The 24,328-nt window shown below is 33.0% G+C and overlaps 1 protein-coding gene across 1 annotated transcript in view; it reads left to right on the top strand.

The window, feature by feature from the left end:
• CSMD3 (CUB and Sushi multiple domains 3) overlaps positions 1-24,328 on the top strand; it is a 576,871-nt gene that overhangs the window by 511,884 nt on the left and 40,659 nt on the right. The window contains exons 55-58 of the mRNA XM_005420686.3: positions 10,168-10,341; positions 11,736-11,909; positions 15,276-15,461; positions 18,406-18,579. Coding sequence (XP_005420743.1) covers positions 10,168-10,341; positions 11,736-11,909; positions 15,276-15,461; positions 18,406-18,579 — 708 coding nt within the window. The remainder of the gene's footprint in view (positions 1-10,167; positions 10,342-11,735; positions 11,910-15,275; positions 15,462-18,405; positions 18,580-24,328) is intronic.

Here is a 24,328-nt window from a genome sequence, read left to right as displayed (position 1 = left end):
TTTGTTTATGTTTTTCTTTAACAATGGAAACTCTTGATATTCTTCATCTTCTAAATTGTCAGCAATTACAAGATGTTCTAAATCTAAATTTTTGAAGCACCATACTATGTGTTTAATCAAAATGTTCTGCTTTTTTTCTTGTTTGCCTGTTTGTTTGTTTTTATTTTACTGATTTTTCTGCAGAAGTTACAGCTGTTAAAGTTAGGAGAAATGTAAAAAAATTTCTTCAGAAAAATAATAACATAAAACCAGATAAATTAGATGCTATTTGTGAATAGCACCTTGGAAAAATACTTGCATTTAAGAATTTTGCCAAAATAACTTCATTCCAAATGAAGATCAGCACAGAATGAACTGAATTTCTCCTGCATTTGCCTGTAGAAATAAAATTGTAATATAATTTAATAATAGTTACAGATTACATAATCTTTACTTGTAACTTAAAAGAGGACCCCTACTTCTTGGAAGAGATTCATTATTATTCAGTTCCTACACTATAATGTCCAGTAACAATAAAAAGTTAAGAAAACAATTATATAACTAGAGGACAAAACCAGTAATCTAAACCAAACCTATTGTATCAGGCTAATAGCACTACAGTACATCTTATAGTGCATATCTTTAAAGATTTATTATGGCAAATTGTTGAAGACAGCATGAACACAAGTATTACTCAAAAAAAATAGAATATACATCATATACAGCACAAAAAAAAATGTATACCTTGCTTAAAAAAACCCCAACAAACAAACAAAAAAACCCCCATAAAAGTTAGTGACAGAGCAAATTTACAAAAGGGAGAGAGTCATGGCTGCGTAATTTCTCTTGCAACAACGCTGCCTACTGTGTTACATCACTGTACAGGAATGAGTGCCCTGCAGACTCAGAATAGCTCAGTTCAATTCTTGTTTCTTCCATAAGAAATTTGAGACTTAAGACGGATGAGATCAGCTAATGACAGACCAGAAATAAGAAATATTTTAAAGGTTGTTGTCAGAAAGTATAGGAAGTGGAGGAAATTAAAGAACTATTAGAATGTGGGAGAAAAGAGTTCAAATACAGCAGGAAGACCTACAAAGTGGGTATTTTAAGAAATTAATTTTTGTGGAACTTATCAGTAATGTTCACTATCTACTTCTGATGTTTTCATGCTTTCAGTTGTAAACATTTTTTCCACTTTTACTTTCTGAAAAATGTAGTTGTTCTTGGACTGAAATTATTACCAATGTATTTCTGTTTTAAGTTTTGAACATGCCCTTAGGAATACACTTAAATGACATACATGAAATCCTACTGGAAAAAGAAATACTTTTCAAGTATTTTGTTTAAAAATGCGCTTCTTTTTTTCAAAAGTGCTACTGAAACAATTACACTTAATTGTTGTATTAGATAGCCTGATTTTAATTCCAGGGATGTGTAATTTTAAAAGTATATGAAAGGTAGAACAAACAAGAATCTAAGTATCTGCAGTAGAACTTTAGTTTGTGGTGAACCTAATCAGATATAGATGAGAATTAGAACTGAGGTAAGCTTTAAATCACCAAAAATATTGACTAAAATCCCAGTTATGTTATTCCATGACATTGTGAACATTACTGCATGGTTTTGATGACAGCCATAATAGTGTGAGAATATAAGGATAAGTTTCACAGCTTTTTTGTCTTTCTTTTCTCATTCTGACTTCTTTTACTAAAAGATGGATAATTTATGGATAATGAATCTATGGCAAAAGCCAGAACACTTAACACAACTGCCTTCCTTTCTCAATCCCACTTTTTTTCTTTAAATAATACCTAAGTGACAAAGTAGTACTTCATGAGTAATCACTTTATTATAATAGTAGGAAATTGGCTTCTTGGTCCTTATTTTCCATAGCTGATGAAAAGAAACAATGTTCAAATTGAAAAAAAACAAATGAAACAAAACAGAATAGAGCTTCTGAAGTACTTCTGTTGTCAAAGTTAAAAAATTAAATGTTTCATGACATTTTATTGTGAAAAAAATCACATTAGTCTTTTAGAATAAAAAACAAGCAAAGACTAAAATAATGACAGCTGTGTCTCCTAGGTTACAAACAGTCACTTACTATTTATTATGCTTGATCTTTTTCTGTACTGGTAACACTGAAACTGTCTATGTAATAAATCCTGAGAAACATTCAGAAACATGGAATAGATTTTTACTCAATATCTTAGTTATAAAGAGAGACTGACAAATCTGTGATTTTGTTGAACACTTTCCTCTTGGAAAAATACTTAAATATTAAACAAGAAATTGATTATTCTTTTGTCTGTTTATATGAAAACTTTGTATATTTACAGTATTTACTGATGACATATTTACAATTTTATATTTTGCATTATTTCCTTTATCCATTGCATTAATTTTGTTTGCTTTAATTTAATGCCAGGAATAACATTGATCATAAAAACATATATTATCATACTTTAATTTTTTTAGTGTATTTATTTTAATATGTAATCAGATATTTAGTAAACTGGGCATTTCCTAGAGTGGACGTAAAGTGGACATACTTTAATAACTCTATAGTACTTTCAGATAAACTTTGAAGTTAACTAGAATATGAATGGTGAAAAACATTTCCCAAGACTTCTCTAGCACTATTTTTCTCCCCTTTTTTCAGAACATAACTTTTACACATCATGATCAGGACTATTTTTTCTTTTTTCTTTTTTACATATTTTTTGCCTTTTTAAATGTTTTATGTCTTATTTTGGTTAACATTTTAGACAGCTAAGTCAAAAACACTTAAAGTAAAACTAACAAAGTAAAGTATAGCATGCTTTGAAAAGTCTTTCGGTTAGATACAGTTCTTCTTACTGCCCTTCTAATGGAGCAGTTTTCTTAAATTCTTAGAAAGAATTCTGATTTTTTGCTAGGACCTTACTCATTGTAAATGTAATGTACAAAATTCCATACTTCTCTTTGGGGGTTATTTAACTGAGCTTCTCTCACTTGTGCTAGTTACATGACTGATAGTAATTTAAAAAGTTGTTTAGACATCTCATCAATGAAAACTACATGAAAAGGCAGCAAAAATATGATTTTCAACCAATACTTAAACTCAGAGGAAAGATATCTTATGTACATTTCTCTTTTTGTTGATTGGTGAGCTACCTCCAGGTTTTCACATTTCTTGAAGTCGTGACCCTATCCTCTTAATCTCAGCTGTACAACACCTAACATTTATTTCTTAATTCCTTCTTCTTTTTCAATACCTCATGACATCTAAACATCCTGATAAAACAGATATATTGATATTCTCTCCTTTATTTACCAAAAGTCAGTGCCATTATTTCATACGGGATAGACTCAGCAACTTCTGGAACAGTAGTTTTGTTCAGTTCTGCATATTAGTATTAAATCTCAAATAAAGATAAATGATAAAATATTATTAAATTTTTAAAGGTCTGTAAGACTTCATATTTTGCTATTAATTGTGATATGACCAAATGATGTTAATTCAGTTCATTTGGAGAGCACCTTTATAAAGTACCCCTGTGAATTAAATGCAAAAATGAAGAATGAAGTTTATTTGATTAATAAGACATAAGGTAGTGTGGTTCCCAAACATGGCTAATATTAGAGGAGCTTTCAGTAAAGGCAGATGGATAGAAGAAAATAGCTTTTTAGGTTAGTGTGTACATTAAATGTCAACATCTGCACTTCCCAAACAATAATATTAAGAATACCATTCATCTCTTAAGAGAAAGGCTACACTTCACATACTGTGTCTTTGTCTGAATTAAAAAATAATCCATCAAACTGAGAAAATCATGAAACAAGTAATTTATTTAGAATTATCTGCATTTGCATTACATATGATTCAGAGAATTTTCCTTGGACTATATCTGCTCTAGTCCTCTGGGCTAAATGCCATCATTTCTTATATGGTTTTAAGTTGTCAAAAAGATCTGTCATTAATTTTGACTACTTTTTGTCCAAAAGGTGATGAAACATGTTTTGTGCACCTAGTTGAGCTTCTCAGTGTGCTTCCTCTGAAAGAAGCTAATTTGTTCATGGTAAAATCACTCAGCACATTTAAGAGAAGGAAGATTTGAACCAAAATTCTAATGTGAACACAACCTTTGATGTGTTAGCTGGGGAATATTTATCCCAGTTTTACTCTACTCTTTTCTCATACAAAAATGCTGCTTTAAAATGCTAATGAGCCATTGTTGTCAGCCTGTTACTCGTAAAGGAAAAAACAGTTATCCATCAACTCTAAGAACAATGCTGTCCATGGAGTCAAAAAATAGCAGACATACCATCTGGGGCAAAGCAACCATGTAAGCTAACAGCAAAGAATCTTCAGTGCATTAATTTATCAGTAGTATTTTATATATTTTCTCAATCAGCTTTCAACCACTGAAAGGTTTCCATGCCTATGTAACCTCTGAAGTGTAACCTCTCTGCCACTATTTTCATACTTGAAACTTCTAGAAAACTATATAAGCCACTACCTTCTTCGTCTTCACTGTTTTTAAATCTCTTTTTTAAACTCTCAGTATTTCAGTTAAGGGGGATTCTGCATCTCCAGTGTTACTGAATTAATATATCTGGAGTTAGCCATATGCTTTTCTTTGTTCTTCAGTTCCACTGTATAATAATAACTAGACTTTCAGATTAGGTATATGATGTTTCATCTTTAAAGAATTATTCAGCGGTTTCAGGGAATTCAGCAGAGAACTTCCCTCTGTGGGCCATGGATTAAAAAAAGATTTAAAATAACTTTACCATTCATCCTGAACAGTTTTAGTACAGCTTGAACAGCTGTCAAAATGAGACTCTTCTGAAAATAGCAAGACAAATGCCCCAAGCCCTGTTTTGTTCAGAGCTGTGCCTTCTTATATCTTTTTATTAAATGGAAGCCCTGTAAAGAAGAAGAAGAAGAAAAAAGCAGGAAATAATTCTTCCCTTTTCAGCTGAGGTCATCTTGACAGGTTAATTAACTTTGTTGAATAATAAATAACATAAATATCTGTTTTCAATAATACATTGGTATGTAGATTTGTTTCACTACTGTGCTCATTTTTGACACTACTGACAACTAAAGTAAGTACAGGCATGTTTTTTGCCATTTAATGTAAAGATTCTGTATTCATTTATTCCTGTTCTCATAGAACAACCTGCAGAAAAGAAATCTCATTTACAGCTATGGTTTCAAAGGTTCTGACACTGAGTTATTATGCTCATTCTTCATTGCTAGAGCAGGACTTCATGTCAAATTAGGTAATTTATTTGGTGGTCACAGGTTATTAATATCCTTCATTCCTAATCTTTGACTAATTTTGTTTTTTAATAATATTTCATGCAATTATTCTTATCAAGTTTTGCTAGACTGGAAATTAAGAACAGTATATTTCTTATTTCTTCTCTCAAATCTGCTACTCAGTAAAACCTTCACATTTAGTCTCTTTTAATACTTTTTTTGTAATTTTCACTTGTCTTTGCAAAAGTGGTATATTTTGATTCAGTATTACAAGTTACAGGTTATATTAAGACCCACGGGTCTCATCTGGATTCATAGAAATGCTACAAAAATCTTTTACATCTATGTCATACAAAAAATGGAACTACAACTAGTCTTATGGTACAGCAGAAAAATAGAGATATTGACAATGGACAAAGATGCCAAGAAAACAGTCTAGAATAGCTTAGCCTAATGTAGTCTAGAATCCTAACTTAGTGGGAAGCCAGCTATTTACTACCAGGGCATTAGAATTTACTTATTTGTCACAAAGCCCTTATAATAGGAGTTTAAATGAAAGTCCTGAGAAACAATTACCATCAAAATTGGTATTAAAAAATATCAGAATATATAGCAATAAATATGAGCATATCTTTAATCTATAATGAACATCTTGGAATTATTTTCATAGATTAGCTTAATAAAAACTGTTAAAGGTAAGAATTCTACTAAAATTCATGAGAAAAATAAATAAACACCTTACTTTTAGAAGAAATGCAAAAAACCCCAGAATAGAATTGAAGTTAAGTAATAATTGCTCTTCCAAATACAGGTGTTCATAGTGATAGAGGTTTTTTGATGGTTTGAGAGGTGTTTTGTTTTTTCTTCTTCTATATTTTTTTGGGGGTTTTTTTCTCAATATTGGAGAAGTAATGATAGCAACTACTATAAGTTGAGGTCTTAATTTTCTCTGGCAGAGAACATTTCTATGGCTGTGTAAAATAGAGTGGGAAAATAAAGCAAAGAATAAAAGTTCAGGAAAATATTAATTATTCTCTAACTTTCTTGGATCTTATGGAATTTACTTACCTGCATGAATCAGAGGAAATTCTAGTAAAGTTCTCCAATATTCTCTTGACAGGAACTATGCAGACCGTTATTTAGAATTTTCATAGCAAACATAGTGAACTGCTTACCACATGCATGTACATGACAGTTGTAAGGTATTTTTTTTTTAATAAAACAAATAATGCTGAACCCATAACTTTGGGGTGTTGGATTGTTTTGCTTTTGGGATTTTTTTCCCTCTTTTTGTTTGTTTGGTTTGGTTTTAATTTTTTTTTTTTTTGTATATCCCTCAGTCACACTAAGCTTCTTCTGGAAAACAGAGTAAAAACTGCAAAAAATCCTGCAAATCCCCACATTTTTGTTTTTTTGTTTGTTTGTTTTAATACCTTTTTTAGATTTGAGATAAAAAATGTGTCACAAGTCTGGTATATCCTGTTTTTGAATGATATTTACTTACTTAACATTTTCACTGATTGATTTAGAATTCTGTTATGACAGAACTACAGTTTTGTAATACAGCGTTATAACATTCTTAATTAATTCAGTTTTATTTCTCAGTTAAGAAATCTTAAATAGGGAGGGAAGTAGTCTCTACTGTTTTAAAATCATGTTTCATTACTAGTAGTGGGAAGTTCACAATTGGTCATGCAATATAGTTAGCACTCCAAAGATATAACTGTGACACAGAGTGGGAGGAAATAATCAAGACAGAGGGATTTGAAGTAACAGACTCATAGAACAGCCCAAGTTGGAAGGGAATTTGAAAAATCATCTGATCCAATATTTCATGGCAAAGGGAGCTGGGATGGGATTACCTAGCATCCTGTTTAGTCTCATTTTGAAAACATCCGGTGATGTAGACTCCCATCACATCTCTGAATAGGTTGTTCTGGGGAATGCTTGTTCTTACAGCCAAAAGAATTCTTTTTATGTCATGATGAAACCTTTCCCAGTGCAGCTTGCACCCATTGCTCTTCCTCCTCTCCATGTGACTCCATGTGAAGAGAGAGCCTCCGATATTTTCGTAGCCACTCTCTAAGTACTGGAATGCTGTGATGAGCCCCGCTCTGCCTGAGCCTTCTCCAGGAGTTAATGCCTTCATCCTTTCCTCATAGGAGAGGTTTTTCAGCCTTCGATTATTTTCATGACCTGCCTTTGCAGTCTGTCTGAATCTTTCTGCATCTTTCATATGCAGCCTGGCAAGCACTGGATAGAGTGGGATGATCACATCTCTACCACTGCTAGTAATGTTCTGCAGATGCAGCCCGGGATCCATTTTGCTTTCACGCTTGCAGCCACACACTGCTGACTCACAGTCAGCTTCTTGTCCACCAAGACCCTCAGGAGCCTTTCAGTGACACTGCTCCCCAGCCAGCACACAGATCATGGCCTGTTCTGGGCTCTTTGGTTCTGTCATCCCAGGGGCAGAATCTTGCAGGTGTTTTTGCAAACCTCAGACAGTTCTTTCTCGCTTGCTCCGCCAGCCTGCCCAGATCTTTCTGTAAGATCTTCCTTCTCACATGTCTGCCTCACCTCATCTCAGTCTGGTGTCATCAGCAAACTTGGTGAGGCTGCTTTCAATCCCATCATCCAGATAATTTATGAAGATATTCAATGTCATGGGGCCCATTACTGATCGTTAGGGAATCCTGTTGTGATAGATTTCCAGCCTGAGTGCAAACCATTGATCATCACCCTTTTAGTGCAGCCTGTTAACCCATTCCCTACCCATCCTGAAGACCACCCACCCAATCTGTATCTTGCCCTTTTGTGCAGGAAAAGAATGTGGGAAATTGTGTTGAATACTTTGCTGAATTTCAGGTAAGCAACATCCACCACCTCTCTCCTTGTATATAGCAGATATTAAAGAAAGTCAAAGGAAAAGAACTAAGTAGAGAAAAAAAGAAACTCAAAAGTCAAAGAAGTCAAAACTAGGGTCTGAGAGGTTTATGGCAATTAAAGGAATTAGACTAAGAGGATGGGATTTTTAAATTACTTTAAATTTTCTGGAGTGAGACTGGGATATTACTGCAAGACATATAGATGATTTGTAATGAATTTTCACCTGTTGAAGTTGTATGGGTTTTGTAAAGTTTTGTAAAATTGCAGAAACTGCACTGTGATCTCAGTTGCCTTACATGTTGAATTATTCAGTTTTATTCTCTCTGCACAGGAAATAGAGATTAACCTTTCTGGTGTAGTATTCTGCTTCCACTCTGCCATAAAGCAACACTAAATTCTTAATTAGGAACCAAGCCATATATTTTAATTAAATGCAACTAGAAAAATATTTACTTGAGCATGATCTGAATCACTGCAGACTGTCTGGTTGGATTTTGATAGAAACTAATCTTTTACAACTCAGTTTTTATTCCTCATCTGGTTAGTCCTGTTTATAGTCAGAAATATGAGAGGATAGGGAAATTAGTTCCTTTGGAGCATGTTCAAAAAAGTCTACTACATGCTGAATGGATTATGAATTTCTTGGAAAATCAAGAAATACTCTGACAAATTTTTTTTAAACATGTTATGCCGTCTTATCCTAGAAAACATAAATTTCATATATACTTGATTTTCATAAGAATGAGGGAAACAGGGAGGGAACAAAAAAGGGTTAATATAGCTTCGAACAGTACCAGGCTTGGACTCCTGATAAGTTCACAGAAGTCAAATTGGAGTCATCAATCTAATATATATGGAGGTTCATATACTACTAATACTGAATTGGTAAATTCTGATTGTTTTATCATGTTTCATACAGTGAAATAAAATACAAAACTCAAGCTGTAAGAAAATGCAAGATTTTTTTTTTAATTTCTAGCCTCGAATGAGGCAAAATGCAGAAAATACATCAGGGTATTAGAAGCATTTAAAATTTCAAAGGAAAAAACAGTCCAAACCATATTGGTTCTATATGTCTTTTCTTATTAGCAATTCCATGCTTTGGAGATTAGTTTGTGGGGGCTATTTGAGGAAAATTAGAAGACAAAAGGAGAGCAGAGGAGTTTGGGTGGCTGGTGGTTTGGTCCACTCTTAAAAGACTTTCCCCTTACCAGATTTTTTGCTGAATCACAGTGCCTATTTTCCAGAATTCATTATGAAAAATAGCAATACACAGTTGTTTTTTTTTTCCCAGTCTCTCTGTAGGCTAAATGTCTCTTTATGACTTTCATAGTGAAAATACAATATTTCTCATATTTTGATAATACAGAGTAAAAGATTAGGCCTAGGCATAGACAGATTTTTGGTTGCCATTTGGCTGCTGTAAGATTTGGCGGCTGTTGTGCTGACTGCCTTCAACCAAAGGGTGTTAATCTCTTTGGGATTCCACTGGGAAGGAGAGAAAGAATGGAAAACATTACAGAGAGTCAAATTTCAGCAATAAATTGTTCAAGTTAATTCTTTCTTTTTTTATTGTACAAAGGATATATTTACATATAATGTCCACATGGAGTTATATCTATAATATCTGTATTTTTTTATGTGGAATTTTTCTATTTAGTTAAATGCATGATGTTTTAATGCTACCTTATTCATTTAATCATAATCAAAATAAAACTAAGGTAAATAATACATATTTTTACATGTTACAATAAAAAGGAATTATTCATATTTTTAAAGGAAATTCGATTATATATATGACATTTAATCTCTTTTCTACATAATCTTTTTGTAAGTTTTATATGTGTATAATCATACCCATACATATGCATGACTGCAGCTTCACCAAGCTAATAAAAATAAAGCTTTGAATTAGGTCAATAAAAACCTTAAAAGATATGCAGCATTTCTTTGTTTTAGTTAAGGAGGTTTATTTAAAGTTTCTATGACATATTTACTGATTTTTTTTTCTTTTTTTTTTTTCTCTTTACTATAAATAAATCTAGCTGGTCACTGTGGTATCCCAGACCTTATAGTCAATGGACAAGTGATAGGAGAAAATTACGGCTATAGAGACACAGTTGTTTACCAGTGCAGTCCTGGTTTTCGGTTGATTGGCTCTTCTGTAAGAATCTGCCAACAGGATCACAACTGGTCTGGCCAACTTCCATCCTGTGTGCGTAAGTAAGCATGGCAGCACATACTGATTGATGTTACAGGAATATCTGTGTCAAACAAGATGAGGATTGAATGGTCCTCAAAAGTATGGGGACACATAAAATCTGTGATTCATCTATCAGGCGAAGTTAAGTGTTGTCACCTAAAATGTCCACTGCATCTTTTTGGTGACTGAATACCTGCTGTTTCAGATATGAAAATTCTTCAGAAAGTGATAGGATTTATGAATGTCACTACTCAAATTTGAAAATGGCTTTATGACCTGCAGTGGCTTTTGGAAATATTTAATGTGTATTTACTTTCACTGCTTCGGTTAGATAAGTAAATACTGTTGAAGTAAACTGTCAACACTGCAGATTAAAATGTTTTCTTTACCAAAATTTTTTTTCTTCTTCTTCTTCCTCACAGAGGTGGTGTTACTTTGATTTGTTGTTTTGGTGTTCCTTTGAGTGAATATTGTGCTTTGTTAATGAGGTTTCTTTTGCATGATAAGTGTGCCAAGCCATCACATGAAAGACCTTTAAGTAATAACATAAAATGATCTATTTAATTTAGGAAAATTTTAGATTTCTCTAAGCACTTTAAAGTAGATTACCAGTATTTTACAGGTAATATTAGTGTATTGAAACTGTATTAATCTGCCTCTAAATATCCTGTGGCTCTATCTTTGAAGCAGAAATTCTCTTAATGCCAAGTCATAGCACGCAATGTTAATTCATTTATTCTGTGACGTTTTAATATTTATTTTTAATTACCAATTAACCATTTTTTTACCAACAGTTTGTTACAAAATAGAAGAAAATATTTCCGAAGTGATTTTGATAATTTTGTGAATATTAATTTGTGTCCAATTTTCCTTACTTTACTTTCATCTGGTTTTTGTAGGCATAGAAAATAAACTTTACCTTTTTTAGATAGATTTTTTTATAAACATTAAAAAAAATTCACTGTGCCAATTGTTCCGGGGTTTTTTTTCAAAAAATAGTCATAAATTTATAGCCTCACTAAGTATTTAGGCCACAAAGATAAAATATTGAGTTGATAATAAGACAAATTTGTAAGAAATAATACTTGAGGAACTAAGGTAGTGAAATATTTTCTTTCAATTCCCGACTATGCATAATGAAAATCTAGTGCTTGCTTTTCTACTGCTTCTTCAAAGAGTTTTCTTCATTTGCTTTCATTACTGCTTGTCAAATTCTGTTCAGTTTATTTAAAAATTTAATTAAGTTCCTGAAAATGAATTCATCATGGAAAATGCAAAGTATCTTATAATATCCAAACTTAAAAATACTATTATATAATTATTATCTATTGTATAATAAATAATGAAAAGTGATAACAACTTGTTCTGTTTTTGTTTGTTTTTTTTTTTTTTTGACTGGTGCTATGCTAGCTGTCAGCTGTGGTCACCCTGGTAGTCCTATTTATGGAAGAACAAGTGGAAATGGTTTCAACTTCAATGATGTTGTGACATTTTCATGTAATACTGGGTATGTTATGCAAGGACCAACCAAAGCTCAGTGCCAAGCTAACAGGCAGTGGAGCCACTCACCTCCAATATGCAAAGGTAAGAAAGCAGCATTTACAGGTTTACAACTAGATGTTGTAAAATTAGGGCTGGAAAATAAACAGAGGGTAAAGGAACACAAGATAAAGTGATTCCTTTCTCACCAACAGAGAGACTGATTAACTAACATAATAATCTTATTAGTAAAGACTTTTTGTGATGCTATGATTTTTTACAGTTGGGTTGCCAGGATAACAGTTGCAGAGAAACTTTCTTATGTGTCTGTAGACTGTATTGCTTTTTAAAAAGTTGTCTCTACAAATTACTGAAGCAAAATTATGGAGAGATAATTAAGAGCTTAAATCCTGAAATATTTTTATCTCCATTTTTAGCCAATATAGTTCTAGGAGACACATAAGAAAAGCTACTTTTCTTCCTTTTACATTTCCATTGGTACTTCACAGAGCATCTTGACTTTGACAATTGCTATTCTAATTTATTAACCTTGTCCATTTGTGTTCTTAACGCTTCTAGATATTCTTTCACTTAGAAAAATAATTCTTTCACTTAGAAAAATAACAGTATTATATTAGTCCTATTTAATTTTTCATAAACAGTTTTAAGAAGGTTTTGTCATCCCTATATTTTTAAAATTTCTATGTGTTTTTAAATAATTGGGTTTTTTAGAAAAATGTACTTTTTCCTGTAACTTGCATGTACATATGCAGAAATTCTAATGATTGTTCTTCAGCAACTTCTCTGCAGCTTCTCTGTATTTTTATATGTGCATAAACTAAATAATGTATTTTTATAGAAGTTTTATTGACCGTATTTTCTTTTCAATAGGTGTTCTCCACTTTTATTTGATTACTTTCCCCTAAGAGATACTGCCAAATAGTTTACAGAACTTAAATTTCCAAGGAACTCTTTGTTGATGAGAAGACATTATTTTCTAAATTTACAGTACTAAATATGTACTGTGTGCTTAGGGTACCTACTTAATCTCATTTTCAATCCAGTTGCTATCAGTCACCTTGGTATTCTCATATTGCAGAGTAATGTGCCAAAGTGCTGACAGCTTATTGGTGTGCAATAAGTTGATCAGGTTGCTCTTTGAAACTTTACACAGTTCTGAAATTGTATATTGGTTTTAGGAGAGATTTTAAAAACAATAAGTACTCATCTTGTGTTGGACATCATTAATCATGTCAACAATGTGCAGTGAAATCCATTCTAATATGATTTTATTTTATTTGCTAAGAAGTTAAATAATAATATAGTGTTTCCTTGCATATTTGTAAACTACCAAAAGTGCAATATTATAGAAAGGCTGCACACTGTTGTGAAGTCTTTCCTTTTGTCCCATAAATTTGTCATGTAAATTCAGTGCACTTGCTGTTATACTATTAACAACTTTATTAAATGTCTAGCTTCTTAGCCAACCATAATAATTGTGTAAAACTATTGAAATGGTCGAAGTTCCTTGTATTTTGTTTCAAGTGCTCACTACTCCTGAATAATGAATAAATTCTTTTCTTTACTTTAAATACATGCTTAGTAACATGAACATAGACAACATTCTCAGGCCCATGGTGTGATTCTTAGGGCTGTCTTGTGCAGGGTCAGGAGCTGGACTTCAATGATCCTTGTAGGGAGGTAAAAAGAAAAGGACAGAAATGTAGCTCAGGCTTTCCTCCAGGAAAAGAAAAATATTCAATATCGACCATCAATGTAGCTAACAAATTGTTCTGTCCTTTACTATTAAAGAAGTAAAATACAAACAGAAATCTACTTCTGTCCTTGGAAAAGGTATGTTTTCTAGGCTTTTAGTATCAATATTTGAGATCTGCTAGAAGAAGCGCACAAGCAGGCAAAATAATTTAGAATAGGAGCTAGAGAGGACATGAGCCATAAAATTACTACATTAAGTGATTTAGGTAGGAAAAAGGATCTTGAATTGCATCTAGCAATACCATTTTTCCTTGCAGATTACAGAGCTTTTCAGCATATTTTAATACTTTCATATACAGACATCCATGCATATTTATCTCTGAAATCCAACAAACGTGAATGCAGGGTCCTGTACCTGGGGAAGGAAGAGTAACCCCAGTAACCCCATGCACCAATGCAGGCTGGGGGTGGAAAGCAGCTCTGCAGAGAAGGACTTGGGGGTCCTGGTGGACAACAAACTGTCTACAAGCCCAGCAGTGCCCTTGTGGCCATGAAGGCTAGTGTTGTCCTGATGTGCACTAGGAAGAGCATTACCAGCAGCTGAGGGAGGTGATCCCACCCCGCTACTGAGCCCTAGTGAGGAATATCTGGAGAACCTGGAGTGTGTCCTGCTGAGCGCTACAAAGATTATTAGGGACTGGAGCATCTCTCTTACAAGGACAAGCTGAGGGAGCTGGGCCTGTTCAATCTTGAGAAAAGGTGACTGAGAGGGGTCTTCATCACTGTCAGTAACTGAAGGGAGGGTGTCAAGAGGATGCAGCCCTGCTCCTCTTGGTGGTGCCAAGTAAAAAGATGAGACGCAATGGATAGGAACTGATGCATAGGAAATTCCACCTGAATACACATGCAGATATATAGATTTGCACATATATAAACATGCAATTGATTGTAAGGATATAGGGATAGCAATTTTTATGGGAACTTTGGTTTTCTAGAAAAAAAATTATTCACTTTGAATAAGTGATGATGTGTTTCCTTGACCAGAGGAAACCATATAAAAACTGTTAAATTAATCTTCATGACCCCCAAAATAAGTACTATACTGAACTCACAGGTAGCTGTAAGACACAAAAAAGAGAGGGAAAAATCTATATTCAGAAATTTTCAAAAATATATCTTTTGAAGTGCTAAGAACTCAAAAAATTCATCAGTATTCTTAACCATGAAAGCTGACCTCTATTTTTAAAATATCCTATCCACTTGTTGGTATATGTTCTTATTCTGTCAGATTCACCACAGTCTTACCTAACTGACCTTGTGCCCTTTAGCTCAAAGCATCTGTCTTAAAGGTGATCCAGTATCAAAATGGTATAGGAACATAAGTATGTTTGCATTTCTGTGTATGTTAGACCAAAATCACATCTAGCCCCAAAATATGTTTCTATTTGTGGACAACAGTGTGTGTCAAGACAGGAATGTAAATTCATTTTATTGGTATGTTCAGTAACTTTTAGTGGCAAATAATTTTACAGTATTATCACACTATAAAGAAGCATTTCTTTATATTTGCTCTGGGTTTAACTTCTTCTGGCTTTAGCGTCTTGTCGTTTCTGTTCTTCTTCCTAATTCACTACCATTATATAAAAAGTTAGGGTATATAAAACCAGCTTATACACTTCTTATACAAAGAATAGGAGACCATTTTAGGAGACTGTATTATTATGGCTCTCAAGTCTGTGCTCTTTTTCTTTTTAGTGGTCAATTGTTCGGATCCTGGAATTCCTGCAAATTCTATAAGAGAAAGTAAAATTGAACATGGAAATTTCACGTATGGCACAGTGGTATTTTATGACTGCAATCCTGGGTATTTTTTGTTTGGCTCTTCAGTTTTAATATGCCAACCAAATGGCCACTGGGACAAACCTCTACCTGAATGCATTAGTAAGTAGATAATGAGTTTGCTTTTACAAAGAATGTGAACTAGATGAGGTATTATTTTACACAACATTTTCATCAGTCTCATGACAACAATTATAATAATCATATTTATATACATTTGTGTGTGTGTGGTTCTGATGGAGGGTCTCAGTAGCTGCTGAAATAGCAGTTATGTTGTTCTTGTATGTAGCAAATAACATAGAATACTTATGAAATGCAATAGCCATACAAACATCTCTGGATGCTCCAGCATAATAATCCCTGATAGCAGAGATGCAAGGTCAAAACCTGTCCATTGACTTCACCAGTAACAGCACTGTAGAACACCTAAGATGTCCTCTGGACAGTGTCCTCAGTTTACCACACTAATATTTGTACCTGAACATCATACTCATACATAACCTATTCACTAAGGCAAGTGCATCAACACAAGTAGGTTATTTTTATTCTGGTTTGCCATGAACAACTTTCTAACTGTGATGCAGATACAGCCAGAGATGTTTCTTAGACTTTTAATTGGATGAGACATTGATTTACCTGGTTCTCTACTAGTCTGTGAAAAGGGTTTCGTTTAGGATCAACATCTTTCACTGAGAAAAGCTTCTTTTCTAGAGATTAAAGGAAAACAGTCCAAAGGTTACGTATTCAGGAATCATGGACTGATATTTGCAATACTGTAGCTATTTGTTCTCAGGAGGCTTCACTAGTTCTACTATCACCTCTCAAAAAATAAGAAAATAACTTTTTTTCTTATTAGCGATAAAAATTTCAGTTATGGAACTTGTCTCTTTCTTTGATGGGATAAGTAGCTTGATTGCAAGTCACAGTTAAACCTAAAACAAAGTGTCTGCTGGTCACAAATTAAATTTAAAGGCAACATTACCATTTCAAAAAGAGAAATATTCCTTAATAGTATCTCGAAAGAGAAATTAATTTAAAGGTAAAGTTGCAAAGATTTCTTCCTTCTACATTTGTATTTTAATCTCTTAGTCATTTTTTATCTGAATTGTCACAAGTAATTTAATAAGGCAGCCTTTATTTTTCTTTTAAAAGAGCTTTGGGAATAAAAGGGATATATATACTTTTGAAAGGGCATTTTCTGCTTTATTTGTGTCATTTTCATAGAGGGGTCAATGAATTCTACCTAAGTGGTATTCATGGTATTTTGTAATCATAAGCATACCAAAAGTTTTTAAGAGCTTCTGGAGTGTTTTGCAAATTATTGCTGGAATGATACTCTTTACAATTGTGTGTGTTGATAGCACAAGGAGTAATGGTTTAAAATAAAAAGAGTTTGTTTAGATTAGATATAGAGTTGTTTTTTTTGTTTTTGGTTTTGTTTTAATGAGAGTGGTAAATAGAAAAGAAGAAAATTAGTTAGTATTAGAAAAAAAAAGAAATTCAATCAACTTCTCATATGAAATCCCAGCCTGAAAACATTAATATCAAATTAAATTTTGTAGAATGCATAATCATATCAAGGGTAATATTAAGGGTGCTATAATTTTAAAGTCAATTATTAGGGATCCATGACTTCTAGATATAAATGTAAATAGAAAAGTATGTACAGGAAAGCCCAAAGTTGGAAACTGTAAGGTACCAGTATGAAATTAACTATGTCCTTTATGACATCTGAATAGGGCAAAAGAATCAATCAAGAATACTACAGATAACAAAATATTCTGAAAAACTGAATGTTCTTCAGAGGATAAAGGTCTAATTTTGTTGAAGCCTGCATGACCAACATGCCTTTTTCTTGATGACGTTCTAAGTTTTCATTCTCAGAAATTATCCATAACTGATAGTAAATTTTAGTTAGAAGCAATTGATTAAAAAATAACACGCTGACAACAAGGGTTTGTTATGTGAAGTTGACTATTCTGGCTGTTTTACTCAAAGTCTTCAAAGCAGAACAGTCACAGGGGTCAGCAACACTAGGTGGGAATCAAAGTTGGTCAATAGTTTAGCATATTCCTAAATCCTTTGTGATCCTGTCAGGAAGATTCTGCACCTTGGTGGACCAGAAAGGTTGGACATTTGGGAGAACATGTCATTAAATGCAAATCAGTATATACATAAATTAAAGCTCTAATACCATAATAATAATTTAAGAAAGAAAAATTGCCATATATGAATTTGATCTTATTCTGTATTGTACAATCATGGTACTGTTGCATGCATCTGAAATGCCATGGAATTGAACACATCCTTGACCCTGATCAATCTTCTGATCTGGATTTTTCTTTAATAAAAAGTCCTGCTGAAAATAGTATTTAATGCGATGAAATTTTCATAAAAATTACAGTTGTATGATTTAGCAGCTGATTCTACTTCACTGATATTTGCAGCTCTAATTTGTGGGCTTCATGGTACATAAATACAAATATCTCTGGCAAAGATAATCTACATACCATGGACAGATGTAAGATAAGAAATCAAACATCAGGCCTAGATTCATTTTGTGTACATAGTGAATTGATTTATGAAATTTTGGTTTATAATTTTTGTGCATTTCCCAAACTTGATTTATTTAGCTTGCTTTTAAATTAACTCCTTGCCCTGAATTATTAAAAGAGGGACTAAGTTCTGCATATTCTCTGCCACAGCAGTGACTCTGGCAAATACTGTGTTCCTGTAATTTTTCTCTGAAGAGTATAAGGTGTGTGCATGTGTTCATGACATAAAGATCAACTTAGTGAATGAGTGGTTTTGAACATCTATATATGTATCTAAAATATCTTTTTTTGACACCTCCAAACATTTCTTTCATAGCTTTTGGTCTGAAGCATATTTTGCATTCTAATCCCATGATCTTCCCCCTTCCCACAAACCCTAGAAATGTTAACCCCTTCACAAAGTTTATGCGTGCAGTTGTAAAAATGAAAAGTAAAAATTGTAGGATCAGTGATAATAACCTTCTTTTATCTCCAATAATTATGCATTGTAGTGATTGACTGTGGACATCCTGGAGTTCCTCCAAACGCGGTCCTGTCTGGAGATAAATACACCTTTGGCTCTACTGTTCATTACACCTGCACGGGGAGACGGTCGCTGTTGGGGCAGGCGTCTCGCACATGTCAGTTAAACGGACACTGGAGTGGATCTCTTCCTCACTGCTCAGGTAATATTTGTGCATTAATGACTGTATCCTGAAGTGATTTTAAATATATTTTGATTTTTTCAGAAGGCCGTTTAAAAATCTGAAAAATCACGCATAAAGCTGAATTACCAACTCAGTAGAAGTAAAAAAGAAAAAGTAAAAACAAAGTAAGCATAAAGTATTAGCTAGGAAATAATCCACAAGAAGTAGACTTTCTTGGTGGCACTTAATATGAACAAGAAATTTCACATTCAATTGACTGTTAACGAAACCAGTTTGCTTTGAAAATATCTTTTTCAAAATATTATGTGATTTCTGGCAAGAGCATTAATTTCTGCAGTGAAATCTTGCAGCATTGTCTCTTCAAGATGATGGGTTAATTTTCTTATATTTTTTTCTTTCAACTTGCAAATGTCTACTGGCTTGATGACACCTCAGATATAACTTGATTGTGTAATACATCCATCTGTATAATAAGGCCAGGTAGGCTCCACATAATTTCAAGGCAGGGTGCTCAGTTTTTGAGGGAACACTATCTAATCCTTGTAATAGTTTAGCCCTCACTGAAGTCAAGATATGTTTTCTGAAGAACTTTTTGCTTAGGAATATTGTATTTCAAAACTTCATTTTGATTCACTTTAAGAGCAGTGATTAAGTGAAAAACAGAAATCCAAGTCACACGCTAATTTGGGATTTGATTAAATCCCTTTTGTTATTGCAGACTACATAAACAAATACTGTGATGAAGGTTAACCATGTTATCAGTTTTAATTCTCAGTAAATACTGGTGGAAGTTCGTTCTTGTCCTGCATATGTTTCATAATTTAATTGAAGAAATCAGAGGAGTTTTGAATCTTATTTGAACCAATGTAATTCAGAGAACTTAGACGTGTTTAATGGCAGAAAATAATAAGTAAATAATTGACTTTTTTTTTAAGATTAGATCCATGCCAAAAATAGAAGTGAAAAATAATAGATGTGCTCTACTAGTTTCACATTCGAAATCCAAGATTATTTACAGTATTAGTAAATAATATCATCATAGAATACTGGAAGTCAGAAGGACCTTTACAAATCATCTAGTCCAATCTCTGGTTATAGGTAAGGACGTCTTTCCTAGCCATCGTAGAATGGTTTGTGACAGAAGGGACCTCCAAAGATCTTCTAATCCTCCCTTACTGCAATGAGAAGAGATGTGTTCAACTAAATCAGGTTACTCAAAGTCCTGTTCAACCTGACCTTGAACACTCCCAGGGGTGTTGCATCCACAAGTTCTCTGGGCAGCCAGTTCCAGTGACTCACATCGTAAGAAATGTCTGCTTTATGCCCAAACTAAACTTAGTGTCTTTCAGTTTAAAATTGTACTCTCTTCTCCTGTCACCACAGACCTTGATAAAAAGCCACAGTACATCTTTCTTCTATATTTTATGTATTGAAAGGCCACAATGGGGTCTTCTGAAAGCCTTCCTTTCTTCAGGTTGAACAGCCCAAATTCTCTCAGCCTTGTTGCAGAGCAGAGGTGTCCCAGCCCTCAGATCATATTTATTGAATTCCTCTGGACCTCCTCTAAGAGTTCTTTGTGTCTGTTATATTGGAAACCTCAGAAATGGATACAGTAGCCCAGGTGGAGGTCTCACATATTCTAAACCTTTTTAGTTTGTTTTTTTCCTCTCCTGCCCTTATCTCTTCAGTGTAATCAGTTATAAACTGATTATCAGCTGCAGTTTCAGGATACAAAATTTTACATCCTAAGGCACAGACTTAGTTGAAAATAATATGAAATATTAAAATAGAGCTTCTTGGTTAAAATATTCCATTAAAGTGTTGGAAGAATTTTGCAGTATCTGAACCTTCTCCTGCAAACTCTCAAGAACCTAGAATGGGACAAAACCTAGAAAAATGTACACCTAATTTAATCCTTAAACTTTCTGTTAATAAAGCAGAAGGAAATTTGGCACAATGAAGCAAAGATCAAGTTCTTATTATCTGTAATTTTAAAGGTATGCACTATAAATCAAACGTTAATGTAAAATAATCTTATTTATGAAATAATGATATATTTAGGTATTTGCAAATTTGAACTATTTTAATAAAAAGTGGTTTTACAGACAGAATTAATCCATATTTATTTGGGGGGAAATATCCTCTTTAGATAAAATCTAAGGCTACTTATTGTAGTTTTTCATAGTATTAATAAGAAAAAGAAATTAAAAATCTAAATTGTGAATTGCAAAAATGATTTAAGAAATAGACAAAAATATCAAGGAATTTAGCCTAAAAATGCACATGAAAATATGAAAGCATCCCTACTGGAAATAGGACTATTCTATAGTATTTCTCCAATTAAAATAAATAAGCGTTGGAATATCTCAGGATATTATGAGTGAGGTCCATGATTTTTTTAAATTGTTTTTCTTCCTACACATAGAAAACTCTAATCAGATCTAATTAATTTTTATTAATACTTTAAAAAAAATTCCTTGACATAGGAACATTTGAATGTTAATCATAATGAATTGAGTTGTAGAGAATAAAACTCTTGTTTTCTTTAACATGACTTTACCCAACTATAATTCTCAGTAAAATTTTGAGATTTTCTTTTCAAAGTTTATGTCTGAAATAGTTTCTCATTATACAATAATTTGCAGTTCATGACAGAGAATTTCTATATTTTGCATCTAAAATCTGTTAAATCATCCGTTTTCATAATCATCAGCTTACTATTAGCCTTTAAATCGGTTTCTTCATTTTAATGCATATAAAAACATTAAAATTTGCATGTTTGTTTTCATTTTTCATACTATATAATATAGAATATTTAACTGAGAAAAGATGCAGCATACTTGTCCTTTTAGTATATGAAAAAGAATTTTAAAAGAAAATGCTAGATCAGTGAACATAAGGTTTCTAAATTTTGTAACATCATGACAGTTTCTTGTCATGTGACATTGAGCTAGAAGGAATTTTCATGTCCCATTGATATACACTGGCATTTATAAACACTTTTCAATCATCATATGCATATCAGATGGAGTCAGAAATTTTTTGCAATGTACAGTTCCTCATAAGTGCAGCAAGGGTTGTAAATAGTCTAAATATCCTCCATTTCATCAAGACTTAACGTCAACTGAGAATTTGTTACACATGTGAGAGAAGGATGGCTCATAACTAACTGTAAAAACAATTTAGTTGAGTCTGCATGAGGTAATAAAAATATGTTCTCTTAAACTTCATCACAGCCTACAACTACCTCATGAGGGGAAGAGAAGGGGCAGACACTGATCTCTGTGGTGAGCAGTAACAGAGCCCAAGGGAATGGCCTGAAGCTGTGTCAGGAGAGGCTTAGGTTGGATATTAGAAAAAGGTTCTTCACCCAGAGGGTGGCTGGGCACTGGAACAGGCTCCCCAGGGACATGGTCACAGCACCAGCCTGACAGAGTTCAAGAAGGGTTTGGACAATGCTCTGAGGCACCTGGTGTGACTCTTGGGGATGGTGCTGTGCAGGGCCGGGAGCTGGACTCAGTGACCCTTGTGGGTCACTTCCAACTCAGCTTATTCTGTGACTCTTTGATTCCATCACATCTGATGTGATTAGTCATTTAGAAAAATTATTTCTGTAACCTTCAATCAAAGGAGCTGGTGGTTAACCTTCCTAAAATAAGAAATCTAATAATCCGTAGTAATAATTAGGCATTAGAAAAGAACACATGATTTCACTTAGAAGAAGAATATGTGATTTCTGTTTGGCATAGCAAATAACCTATTTTCATTTTTTCATCATAAAATTATTTTAGGCATAATGTTAAATAACTTGCCAACAACTGAACTGTTATTATGGAGACTTTACAAGTGTAGAATGATGAGTAGGCCCTGTTCCAATTTTGTCATAGTCTAACTAAATACTACTAGAAAATGTAAGCTACAGATTCCCAAAACAAACCAAACAAACAAACAAACAAACAAACAAACCACCAAAAAAACCACCCTTGATCTAGGAATTAATTTTTTTTAATGATTTCAAAAAATATGAAGTAGACTTTTTTTGTACCTAGAGGGTTGTTAAGTCACCTAAGTACCTTGGACATAAATTATTTTAAAGCTTATAAAGTGTTTTTGCTATAATTTGGGACTATTTGCAATTTCTTTTTAAACAGGGCTGGCAATCTGCTTTACTGATCTGTGTCACATAATGAAATGGATAAGCAGAGAACAGCCTAACTTCTCAGCCTGTGATTTGGAAGCAGACAGCTAACCCTTTTACTTACTTGAGTGTATTTGTTATTTATGAAATAATTTAAATACATAGTACCATGTACTTCTTAGACATAATGGACTAAACCAAGTATTTGCTCATGCACCATAGTTTTCAATCTACTCTTCTGCCTTCACTATTGAGTTCTGAACATACTTTTGTCAGTAGAGAGTTGTGTCCAACAGCATTTTTTAGACATATACAGTGCCAACTAAGGCAGCAGAACACTTGTTTTTCTCTGCATGTAAGACTCTAGGGTGCTAACTTCCCACAGAACACCCCTCCAGTGAGTTTGGCACTTTTGGTCTTTTGCATATTTAGAGTTTGCAAATTTGTTTACTATTTCTTTATAAATTTGCTCTTATTATTTCTATTTAAGCTTAGACAAACCCCAGAAAATCTGCATGACAGATTTTATATATATAGTAGGATTAATTCTTTCTACCTGATTCTTGAAATATTTCATTTTCATTTAAAATAGTATAACAACTACAAAGTAATGAAGATTTTCTCTCAAAAATATTGACATGTTTGACATAATTTTTGTCTAGAAGACCTTCATTTTATTTGGAAGTTGTTAGAAAAACAGATGGGTTATGAGGAAGAAACCAGAACAGTGGAGCTCCAAGAATTCCAGAATTCAAATCTTCAGTATTGAAACTCAGGAATATAATACACCTTAATCTCTTTTTACGCAGAAAACTATCTTAAAGTTCTCTAAAATAATAAAGTAGATGATTCTAAGTAAATATTAAAAGATTCAAACAAATGAGCTGATGTTCATATCGTGTTACCTAGAACTTCCTAAAAGTTATTATAAGGACTTAGATTATAATCTTAGATATTATGATTACTTTTTATTGTTATCATTATTACTGTGTTGATTATACTAAAATTTATACACAGCAGATTGCATTTAACATTATTAATTTATTTGTATATAAATACAAACATGTTTACCATTAACCCTCTATCTTAGAATTTTCTGAAACATTTATATCTGAGGGAGATTTTAGCTATCAGGCAGTTTTGACGTGATGTTCCAACATTTCTAGGATGCAGGAAAATACTTCATATCTGTTCCAACTCTAGTGATACCATAAAACTAAGAAATATTTTATGAATACTAGTTATACACAAGAAAATTGTCTTTGTAATCAGGACCTTGGTTTTCCTCAGAATTCCTTTTTTTAAAATGAAAAATTCCCAAGGTTTTGTGCTTGTCTTTCCCTCCCCTCTATTTTATTTGATAATTCTGTTATCAAAATTTCAGCATGGTATATGGGGAATTTGAGAAAATTGTAATTCTTCTTCTGCAATAGTATAAAATAAGTAGAAAAAATAGTAGCGGATCAAGTAATTTTGCATTTATAGGGATTCACACCCACTGATATATATATGGGGATTTTAAAAAATCATATATCTTTATGAACTTATTTATAAATACATAGAGACATGCTTTATAAATGCAGAATCATAATAATATTTCATAAGTATTCTAATCTTTGTACTCTAAAA

This window comes from Geospiza fortis, unplaced genomic scaffold (genome assembly GCF_000277835.1).
Source record: "Geospiza fortis unplaced genomic scaffold, GeoFor_1.0 scaffold111, whole genome shotgun sequence".
NCBI lineage: Eukaryota > Metazoa > Chordata > Aves > Passeriformes > Thraupidae > Geospiza > Geospiza fortis.
This window is presented reverse-complemented; position numbering and strand designations above follow the sequence as displayed.